The sequence below is a fragment of the Hypanus sabinus genome, chromosome 2, assembly GCF_030144855.1.
Source record: "Hypanus sabinus isolate sHypSab1 chromosome 2, sHypSab1.hap1, whole genome shotgun sequence".
NCBI lineage: Eukaryota > Metazoa > Chordata > Chondrichthyes > Myliobatiformes > Dasyatidae > Hypanus > Hypanus sabinus.
Window position 1 is genome coordinate 62,485,364 of NC_082707.1, and position 12,208 is coordinate 62,497,571.

Genomic DNA, 12,208 nt, shown 5'->3' on the forward strand with positions numbered 1-12,208 from the left:
TAAATCCTTGTTTGTACAGTATATTATAGTCCTTTTGAAATAAATGTTAACATTACATTTGCATTCCTTACTAGCAGTTCAACCTGAAATTGAATCTTTAGGGAATTCTGCACTAGGACTCATAGGTCCCTTTACACTTCCAATTTCTGAATTTACTCCCCATTTATAAAAAATAATGTGTGACTTTATTCCTAGTGATATTCAGCGACAGATAACTAATCAAATAAAATTTAAGGTCTTGTCTTTGGAATCCAAAAGGATAAATAAACATATGTGAACATTTTGCTTGATTATTTCTCTTCCAGAGCCACAAGTTTAAAATTAATTTCACATCTCTATGAGGGCATCGACTTTACACAAAACTGAAAAACTCGTTCTACAGTGGCAAAGCTTTTTTTGGAAATCATTACATTGAAATGTACATATTCTGGAAGATTAAATAAATTTCTTAAGCCTCAATGGTCAGTACCTTAACCCATGTACCATACAGCCCTCCTTCTCTCCAGTACCAATGCCAATGCCTGACTTAAATGCTACTATATCACTCATGGAGTGGATCATTCTTAAGGGCTCAAATTTGCCGTCTTTTCAATACGTGTAACAGACAATAAGTAATCAAGCCTCAAACACCTCAGCACTGTCCAACTACTGACAGGTCATTGCTGTCAAAGGTTTCTGTCGCAGTTATAAACTTCTCCAGAATTAAATACATCAGGGGTTTTTTTTGCTGGTGGGTGAAGGAGGATCGTTGCTTGCTACCGCTTACGTGCGAGAGGGGGAAATAGAGGGGATTTTGGGGTTCTCAGGTTTAACTGTCATTCATTCTTTGGGGCACTTCTCTGTTTTTGTGGACGTTGCGAAGAAAAAGCATTTCAGGATGTATATTGTTTACATTTCTCTGACATTAAATCAGAGCTTTGGACCTTTGAACATTGTAAAACAACTGAAATGGTTTAGAAACTAGAACATTAAAAAATACTAATTTTAAAAATTAAGAATAGATTGCAGCACCAAGTAACACAGTGAAAGAACTTTTTAATAAAGGTCACTGCTGTTTAAATGTCAGCCATAGATGCACATTGCAAGTACGTGCACCTCGTGCCTCTTACAGGCTTGTTCCAGAGATACCAATGGATTCCAGCAGCTAAGCTCTATTCCTTCCTGTACTCTAACACCTCTTTGTACAGATGAGAGAATTACAGGTGTGCTGCACAGTGGAAGTAGAGTGGGATAGCAGCTGAAGACCAGCCCAATATCTTCATACCAATGACACCGAGCTGTTTTTAAGCAAATATTATTTCTTACCTTACAGACTGGAACAATTTCCACAGAGAAGGTACTTTTGTAATTGTAGCTATTACTGTGGACATCATGGGAGATAAGGCGTTGAGATGCCTTATACCTTCAAAACATAAAACACTCATTTGTTTCATAATCAATTAAAAGCCCAGAAGTATTTTCTGGAAATACTTTATACCAACATCTTGACATAAATTGGATGTTCAAAAATATATACCTTATACAATCATTAAAAGGATAATCAGCATACAAGATATACTAATTTAAAATTAGTAAAACAGGGTTTTATTAGAAATCCCTCAGAGAAGAATGGAGTAAATGGGTAAGGAATATAATTTGCAAGTAATGACAATAAGTCTGGATTTCTCAATATTTCACTGAAGAGTAATTACATAATTGTTGACAACAGTAAACCCAATACATGAGAGCTGGCCTAAGGACAAGTCAAACAGTAATTATTAACCAGAATGATATCAAACCCCAGTGTTATGTTTTATCAAAAAGCTATGATTCTGGTAGTCTATAACAACAACCCCAGAACAAATGAAGTCTCAGAGTATCAGGTTCAACAACTTAACGTAACTTGTTGCAAATTTCCAACTATTGTCCTCCTTTCAACAGATACAGGTAATCAGCTGTTGAATATCACTTGGAAGAAACAGAATGAGCAAAAATAATGTGTTATGGGTAGGGAGAATAATTAAAAATCATGTTCACAAATGGTTCAGTAGCACTGTTGCTCATCAAGTTAGTAACTCACAAAAGTTTCAGATTAGGTCAGTGGCAACTGATAGAGAATGAATGCAAGAGGAAAAGTACTCTCCATCCATATACCCATTTCAGATCCAGATGGTTATAAGTGTTGGTGGGAGAAATCACTGTACATTCTTATGAAAATAAGACAAGTCATTCTTCCTCGTTGAGGACACCCTACCATGGACAGTATGCTAAATGGGACAGATTTAAAACTGCATATGAACTACTCACATCTCTCACTGGCAGGACTATTCTTGCCTGAAATACCATCTTAGTTTAAATAATCATTTGATTTGCCATGAGAAACCTTTAATAACACATATATCCTTCGATAATTGATCAATTTTGCCTGTAATATTTTAATACCAACCTGCAAGGAACTGTACACTGTAGGAAGTCCACCATCTTCTGGGCATGTTGCTTGGAACCATAATAAAAATCCAGACCATCTAAAAGCAAAACATTGTTAATATTGATTACTTTGGCTATTTGTAGCAGTCAAGTAAGCTATCTTAAAATTGGGAAAAAAATCAAGGTGACATTTTAAGAACATTTTTTTTTAAATACCACCCTATGTTCTTAACAAAGATCGTCAACTGAAAGCACTCAAGTTTATTGCTTTCTCCGCAGAGGTTGCCTGTACTTCCAGTATTTTCTATTTGTTTGTCATAGTTCCAGGATTGGCAATATTTTGATCTTATGTCAAAAGCGGACAGTCAGGAACAAAACCAGGAATGTCTAAATTCTCCATTGTTACCCAAACCTACATATATTTAACAGCATAGGCAGCACCAGTAAACTGGGGAAAAAATAACATCTGAAGGCAATATCCAGTTATGTGGAAAAATTAACCATTTCTCTTTTCCAGCATTTGCTGTTTTTATTTCAGATTTCTGTTTTGTACTTTTATGAAGCTTTTTCTCCCAAATCCATAGAGTACTGAAAGGAAAATACTTCTTTTAAAGTGAAATATACAATATTTGAAATAAATTTTTACTTTGATTTTCCAGTTAATATCAATCTGTTTCTCAAGCTCCATTAATTTTTAAGCTTGATACTAACACTGGTGTGAATATTTAGCATTTTATTATACAATAATAAATTAATTAACTGCATTAATTTAACTAGATATTATTCTTCTATTGTCTTAAAAGGAAACTGAATTCTGACTTCACATTGGAAGAAATAACCTCTGCCATTAAGTCATTTCCATCCGGCAAGGCAGCTGGACCAGATGAATTTGGCTGCGAATTTTGTAAGAAATTCTGTGATATCCTCAGCCCACTCCTCCTCAAAATGATATCTTGCTCTAAGAGAGACAAAGCCTTGCCTATAACATTGTACGAGGCTAACATTTCCCTCAATAAGTACTTGTCATCTATCATTCATCCTGATCAGACAGGATTCATCCCGGGCAGGTTTCTCTTTTTCCAATTTCAGACGCCTCCTTAATAATATGTATGCTGATCATGGGAAAGCCAGTGGAGACGCAATCTTATCCCTTGATGCACAGAAGGCTTTTGACCAGATTGAGTGGCCTTACATGTCTGAGTCACTGTACAGATTTAGATTCGGCGAATCATTTATATCCAGGGTAAAATTGATATACGCCAGCCCAATGTGTTCTATCTATAAATGTAAGCAGGCTTTTTCCACTGAGGCCGGGGAGGAAAAAAAACAGAGGTCATGGGTTAAGGGTGAAGGGGGAAAAGTTTAAAGGGAACATGGGGGGGGTTCTTCACACAGAGTGGTGGGCGTGTGGAATGAGCTGCCAGAGGAAGAGGTGAATGCGGGCTCACTTTTGACATTTAAGAAAAATGGACAGGTATATGGATGAGAGGGATTTGGAGGGATATGGCCCAGGTACAGGTCAGTGGGACTAGGCAGAAAAATGGTTCTGCACAGCCAAAAGGCCTGTTTCTGAGCTGTAATGTTCTATGGTTCTATCATAACCATTGGCGACAATTGAACTATGTTTCCCCTACACCATTCAGTTCAGCAGGGTTGCCCTCTTTCACCAGCCCTCTTGCCTTCATAGTAGAGCTCCTCACCCTAAAAATAAGAAGTCACCCAAATATTATGAGTTTGAAAGTGGGAGGTATTGAAACACTTAATAGTTTATATGCCGACAATGTGATACTGTACTTACAAAATTCAGAAAAGTCAGTCCCCCTTCTACTAGATTTAATCACCTCCTTTGGAAGACTATTGGGATACTCAATCAATTGACAAAAAGTGACTTCGTGCCCCTCTCTGACGGGCCGGGATTTTTTGGAAAGTGTCCTGTTTAAAGTTGGTAAAGATCACCTTACCTACCTTAGCCTGACAATGCCCAAAGATCCAAACTAATATTTAAATTAAACTTCATGGTGTTTGTCTCAAAACTTAAACAGAACATAAAAAATTGGAAATCCCTACCTTTGTCCATGATTGGCCATATAAATTCAATTAAAATGGTTTCCCTTCCTAGGTTTCTCTATCTTTGTCAAAATCCCATTTTTCTCACATCAGCCTTCTTTAAAGAGTTGGACTCTATAATTTTGTCTTACATTAGGAATTATAAGAACCACAGGAAATTTGAAAATTCATTTGCAAAAGCCCAAGTCTGAAGGAGGGCTGGGATTATCTGTATTCAGACACTATTACAGGGCTGTCAATGTTAGGGCTCTAATATTTTGGCAACAGCTGGCTCCTGTGGCTGTATATGGAGTCCAATTCTGTTGTCAACTCCTCCTTGCCAGCCATGCTGTTTTCTAAGCTAGAAAAGCCTGGGACTTCAAAAAGTCTAAGTTTCATTTTGAAAAACTATCAGAATTCTAAATCAGATTAGGAGTGTTCTGAATCTACCAGAGACCTCTGTACAAACACCAATCTGTTTCAACCACTCCTTTCTACCTCCATGGTCAGACAAAACCTGCCATGCCTGGAGGGAGAAGGGTCTAGTTTCTATTGAAGACCTGTAAATAGAGGGACGGTTTGCAACATTTAGTCTGCTGAAAGAGAAATTTGAGCTGCCTCACTAGCACTTACTTTGTTACTTACAAATTAGACACTACATCCAATCCAAGATTTGTAATTTTGAAATCCTTCCAGGGATTTGTTTGATTTCTTAAAGAACCCTCCTGACTCCAGGCATCTCCGTTCTAAGCTTGTATGTTTGTTTGATGGTTATACTATAGCCTCCACTGTGAAGATCAGGTAGGCCTGGAAAGAGGAATTGAGCAGTGAACTATCTGAAGCTGCCTGGGACAAGAGTTCATCTATGATACAGGCCTGCTGTGTTAACAGTAGACACCAAATGATCTAGTTCAAAGTTGTCCATTGTCTTCACTATTCTAAACTCAGGTTGTAGATTTACCCTTTTGTCTCGCCAATGTGTGACAGATGTCAAGGGACAGAGGGCACGTTGTCACACACCTTTTAGTTTTGTCCTTCACTGACTGGATTTTGGTCCAAAATATTTGACTAGTATTCAAAGGCCTATAAAAGATCCTTCCCCTTGGAAGCTGGTCTCGCCATCCTTGGCTGCTCGCAATCCACTCTACACTTCCCTACAGCCATTGAACAGTCTCTGATGCTGGAGATGACTGTCTCTAAACGACTTATCCTGAGGGAATGGAAAACACCCTCTCCTCCTTCTTTCCGGAGATGGATGGCTGACATGGTCTCAGATTCTTGAGAACCAATTCAACTAAAAAATTTTCAGCTATCTGGGATCCATTTCTTACCTACCAAAACGAGGTTGAGGGCAGATGAACAATTTCTCCCCAGCTAAACTATCACAGCCCTCATTTGAGACTAAATATTTAGCACTTTTGAGCACTCTGTACAACAGGCATCCCTCTAATGTTATGTCCCTTTTTTTTGCTCATTTTATTTTCACACATGTCTGAGCTTATATGTTCTTGTTGATTTCATTGATTTTGAAAATTTTGAAAATAAAGCATTTAAAAAAAGGAAACTGAATTGTACAATTACACTGGACAAGATTTTGCTTCCTGAATACTTCTGGAAGTATCTAATGGATTTTGGGCTGCTGATCATGAAAATCACCATGCCGCACCATTTGTAATTGCCTATATTTGTTATTTCAATTCTTAATTGAAGTCGATTAAAATATTGCCCACAATGTAAGCTGAAAAGTTTTCTATCTTGTCCAGGCATACCTCAGCATGCCTAGGTGTGACACACACTGCATGCCAGGAAGGTTTCAGAAAGCCTATAAAAGCATCACATACACGCCGTTCTATGCACTGTGATTACATGAATATTGGTTTGCAATCACATTGATGTGGATGCTTTAAGCACTAAGCACATTGTGTGTACTTAATATAATAAAGTAATTGTATTTTCAGGAGTATTCGTGATAGCAAAATGTCCCACCAATGTTGTAACAGCCACGATACTTTCTGTTATATTTGTGGCAAGTGTACATTTAAATCACAGACTGATAATGACTCCTCTTATTAAGAAAAGCCTGAGCTCTACTTAGGGTATAAAATTGGCGACCAAGCTAAAGCCTGGGCTCACAGTTATTGTGCAACATGCGCTATCAATCTTACAGCTTGGCCCAGAGGTACTCAGAAGTCAATGCCATTCGCTGTCCCTATGACATGGCAAGAGCAGAAAGATCATGTGGCAGACTGCTACTTGTGTCTCACCAGTGCGTCTGATTTCTCTGCTAAAAACAAGAAATCCATTGAATGCCCCAATCTCCCTTCAGCCATGAGACCTCTGCTGCATGATGATAGACTTCCAGTATCAAAGCCACATGGAGTCTAGACGAGGCAGAAGATGCCATGATGCACAAGCCAGGAACTGAAAATTACACTGACGCTAATACAAATGCTGAACCCTTTATGTCGAGTGAGCATCAGCTGATAACTGAATTTGATTGAATGACCTGGTCAGAGATTAGGGTTTGTCAAAGGCAAAAGCAGAATTCCAGGGTTCAAGACTGCAAGAATGGAATCTGCTGTCACCAAGCACAAAAATTTCCATGAAGGATTTTGATACTAGAGATGGATGCTTCCTAGAATAACTAATGCCAAGATTAAGGAAGGCATTTTTTGTTGGTCCACAAATCAAACAGGTCTTCAATGAGAGGCAACTCAAAGAACTCCAAGTGGGACTGGAGAAAATTGCATGGAAGGCATTCAAGGATGTTGCTGGAAGTTTTCTTAGCTACTACAGAGCACCAAACTCTGTGCAGCTAGATGACAACATGCTTAAAGCACACAAAACTGAACTGCAACATGTCCCTAAGGATTAATTTTCTGCATTCCTATTTAGAGTTCTTCCCTTCAAATCTTGGCGCAGTCAGTGATAAGCATGGTGAAACATTTCACCAGGACATTACGGTCATGTAGAAATGATATCAGGGAAACTAGAATCCATCAATGCTGGCAGATTACTTTTGGACACTCAGACACTGAGTACAACCAAAACTCATCAACAAACATAGATGAACTATTACAAAGCATCAGCACTGTTATGCATTTAAACACATTATATTCAATAAAAGATAATTTCTTGGTTCTCCAAATTCCAACATAATACAAATAGTCTGAAATTGTATGTGTTCAGCTTCAAGCAGTCTATCATATCTAAAATTAATTCTGCGGAAGCAACACTTGTGAAAAAATTTGCTGTCCGGTGTTAGTTTCTGTATCTAGTTGCAGCAACACTCACCAGAAGAATTCCCTTGCAAGCTATTTCTAAAGACAATAATTAACTAAACTGTTCTAAAACGGAATATTCCTCAACAAGCTATTTTGACAAACTATCTAACAATCACCCAGAAAGATGCTGAAGACGTTTGTGAGGTGTAATTTGCAAATCAGGAAAGGTATCATTAAGATTGAAAGATTACACAGAAAATTTACAAGGATGCTGCCAGAACTTGAGGATCTGAGTTACAGGAAGAGGCTGAATAAGTTAGGACTTTATCCCCTGGAGCACAGGAGAATGAAGGGAGATTAGATAGAGGTATACAAATAAATAGGGAAAATACAAGAAAAGTTTTCCATCGTGGTTGGGAGAGACGAAAACTAGAGGCCATAGGTAAGGGTGAAATATGGAATATGTAAGGGAAACCTCAGGGGGAAACTACTTCACCCAGAACGCTGCTAGAGTGGGACAAGCTGCCAGCAGAAACAGTGGACGAGGTGGGTTTGATTTCAATATATAAGAGTAACTTGGATAAGTACATGGATGAGAAGGGTACGGAGGACTATAGTTGATGGGACTAGGCAGCAAACCAGTTCTGTACAGACTAGATGAACTGAAAGGCCAATTTTTATGCTATAGTCTTCTATGACTCTATGATTCTCTAAAATAGAAGAGAATGAAAGAAATTTTATAGTCCCAGTACCAATCATAACAAACTTCATTCTATTAGAAAGTATACACCTGAACTTTGGGAATAATGATTTAAGGTTCAGCTCTGTCACTTGCCAGAACAAAATGCAGTCTGATCATTACTGAAGTATTTAATTGATATCAGTGAAAATCTAGGATATTCCCAATCTATGGTATCTATGGTCATAAATATTCACTTACCATGCATTTCTTTGATACGAAGTGTATTTTGATGTAGCTTATGCTTTAGGATTAATTGTTCCAAGTAATAAAAAGTTTTCTTGTGTGTAGTCTAAGGAATTCCAAACATAAAAAAATGTTAAAGGTATTCTCATTTTTATTTTCTATTAAGCACAAAAAATTCCAGTATTTCACTAGATGATTCACACTCAGTAGCCACCTGCTCATAAATACAACTATCTAATCACGTGGCCGCATCTCAATGCATAAAAGCATACAGACAAAAGGTTCAGTTGTTGTTCAGAACAGGGAAGAAATGTGATCTAAGTGACTTTGAACATGGAATGATTGTTGGTGCCAGACAGGGTGGTTTGAGTATCTCAGAAACTACTGATAACCTGGGACTTTCATGCACAAGTCTCTAAAGTTTACAGAGAATGATGTAATATACAAAAGAAAAAGTCCAGTAAGCAACAGTTCTGTGGGGAAAAAAAAACATCTTGTTAATGAGAGAGGTCAGAGGAGAAAGGCCAGACTGGTTCAAGCTTACAGGAAGGCAAGAGTAACTTGAATAACTATGTGTTACAACAGTGGTGTGCAGAAGAGCATCTCTGAACACGTAACATCAAACCCTGAAGTGGATAGGCTACAGCAGCAGAAAACCATACAAAGTTCCATTCCTATACCTAATAAAGTGGCCACTGAGTGCAAGTTCTAGAAAATTTTATTGAATGAAAATCAGTTTCACTGGAAAATGTCATATGAATAAGATGTGTACTTACTAATGAACATACGACAAAGAATCTCTTTTTGCCAATTATTCCAGACAGACATGTTGTTTATATGTCTCACGCTTATATATCTACCAATCCATCTGTTGTAACTAACAATATTGTAGCTATATACATAAAACTTTACAAAATGAAGCAAATATTTATATGAAAAAATTTAACGATATCACATCGCCACGGGACTTTTAATTTGTGACACAAAAAAAAACATAGGCTTAACAAAGTGAGTTATTAAATAAATCAGTGTGCTATTTAATGCTATTAAATAACTAACCACCATTCCATCCATCATGGTTGATTTATTTACCCTCTCAATCCCAATCTCTTGCCTACTCCCTGTAACCCTTTAACACCTTAACTGATCAAGAACTTATTACCTCCACTTTAAATCTACCCAAGGACTGGCCTCCAGTCTTCTGTGGCAATGAATTCCATAAATTTATTACCCTCTGGCTAAGAAATTCCTTCTCATCTCTGTTCTGAGGCTGTGGTTCCCTTATTCTACACTTCTATCCTACTACAGAAAACATCCACCCCATGTCCACTCATGTAAGCCATTCAATATTCTGTAGATTTCAATGAAAACTCTCCCCTCATTCATCTAAACTCCCAAGGAGTAAGGCCCAGATCCAAATAGTCATCATGCATTAACCCTTTCATTCTTGGGATCATTCTCATAAACCTTCTCTGGGCCCCACTAATACCAGAACATCATTTCTTAAATTATAGGGCCAAAAACTGAATACAATACGCCAAGTGCAGTCTAACCAATTCCTTATAAACCCACAGTTCTGTATTCTAGTCCTCATGCGAAGAACGCTAACATTGCATTTGCCTTCCTTACCACTGACTCAATCTGCAAGTTAACCTTTAGGGAATCCCAAGTCCCTTTGCATCTCTGATTTCTGACTTTGTTCCCTATTTAGAAGTAGCCTAAGGCTTTATTCCTTCTACCAAAATGCACGACTGTATACTTGCCTACACTGTAAAAACTGACACTACTTTTCCTATTCTCCTAACCTCTCCATGTCTTTCTGCAATCTCAATTCCTCAACACTGTTTGTCCCTCCACCTCTTTTAACATCTACAAATATGGCAACAAAGCCACCAATTCCATCATACATATCATTTATATATAACGTGAAAAATGGTGAACCCAACATCAGCCCCTGCAGAACACCATTAATCACCAGCAGATAACCAGTAAAGGCTCCACTTTCTGCCTTCTGCCAGACAGCCAATCTTCTATTGATGCTAGTATTTTTCTTGTAATTCCATGGGCTCCTATTATGTTTAGTAGCCCAATGTGCAGCATCTTGTCAAAGGCCTTCTAAAACTCTCCTTTGTCTACCCTACCTGTTGTGTCCTCAAAGAATTCCAACAGATTTGTCAGGAAAAACTGTCCCCTTAAGGAAACTAAGCTGACATCTTGTAGCAGTGTGCTACACGCAGTGCTAAAATTACGACACGGAGTCGGTAACTGCAGTAGAAGGAAAAAAACTTTATTCGAAATCTTCAGCCTCACTTTTAAGCCTCCCTCAACCTGCCCCCCATGGCGCAGAGGCTCCAAAGCTCTGTGCTCGCAAACCCCCGTAGGTTATCTAATTGTGAGTCGGTTCGGATGTGCCAGGAAATGGGTCGCCACATAACCCCGCCCCCAGAACCGGCGATACACCCCCCCCCCGCCCCCAATGTCCATAGTCTGGGCCAGAACCTGCTTGGGAGGTCGGTGCCGAGGTGCCGGAAACTCGGCCGGTTGCGCCAGGTCCACATGGGCCGGTTTGAGGCGGTCCACCGTGAAAACCTCCTCTTTCCCCCCAACGTCCAGCACGAACGTGGACCCGTTGTTCCGGAGCACCATAAACTGCCCCTCGTATGGCCGCTGCAGCGGTGGCCGATGCCCGCCCCTTCGTACAAACACAAACTTACAGTTCTGTAAGTCTTTGGGTACGCAGGTCGGGTGCCGCCCGTGCTGTGAAGTAGGTATGGGGGCCAGGTTACCGAGCTTCTCGCGTAGTCTGCCCAGGACTGCTGCGGGATCTTCCTCTTGCCCCCTTGGGGCTGGTAGGAACTTCCCGGGGACGACCAGGGGCGCGCCGTATACCAACTCGGCCGACGAGGCGTGCAGGTCGTCCTTGGGCGCTGTGCGGATGCCGAGTAGGACCCAGGGAAGCTCGTCCGCCCAGTTGGCTCCTCGCAGGCGGGCCATGAGGGCCGACTTCAGGTGACGGTGGAAACGCTCCACTAGCCCGTTCAACTGTGGGTGGTAGGCAGTGGTGTGGTGCAGCTGAGTCCCCAAAAGGCTGGCCATAGCTGACCACAGGCTGGAGGTGAACTGGGCGTCTCTGTCGGAGGTAATTTGGGCTGGTACACCAAAGCAAGATATCCAGGTGGCGATCAGGGCTCGGGCGCAAGATTCGGAGGTGGTATCGGTGAGCGGGACCGCCTCTGGCCATCTTGTGAACCGGTCCACTGGCAGGGGGCCCACAATATCCACATGAATGTGGTCAAAACGCCGGTGGGCGGAATGGAACTGCTGCGGTGGGGCTTTGGTGTGCCGCTGCACCTTGGCCATCTGGCAGTGCATGCACGTTTTGGCCCATTCACTGACCTGTTTGCGGAGTCCGTGCCAAACGAACCTGCTGGAAACCATCCGGACAGTTGTCCGGATGGAGGGATGCGCCAAGTTATGAATGGAGTCGAAAACGCGGCGCCGCCAGGCTGTCGGGACGACGGGACGGGGCTGGCCGGTGGTGACGTCACAGAGTAGGGTCCTCTCACCCGGGCCCACGGGGAGGTCCTGGAGCTGCAAACCGGAGACT

At 40.5% G+C, this 12,208-nt stretch overlaps 1 protein-coding gene across 1 annotated transcript in view; it reads right to left on the bottom strand.

Moving 5' to 3' along the window:
- The window catches only part of nmd3 (NMD3 ribosome export adaptor), a 59,899-nt gene that overhangs the window by 17,335 nt on the left and 30,356 nt on the right, over positions 1–12,208 (bottom strand). The window contains exons 6-8 of the mRNA XM_059947020.1: positions 8,617–8,707; positions 2,426–2,504; positions 1,306–1,402 (exon numbers count right to left, since the gene is read on the bottom strand). Coding sequence (XP_059803003.1) covers positions 1,306–1,402; positions 2,426–2,504; positions 8,617–8,707 — 267 coding nt within the window. The remainder of the gene's footprint in view (positions 1–1,305; positions 1,403–2,425; positions 2,505–8,616; positions 8,708–12,208) is intronic.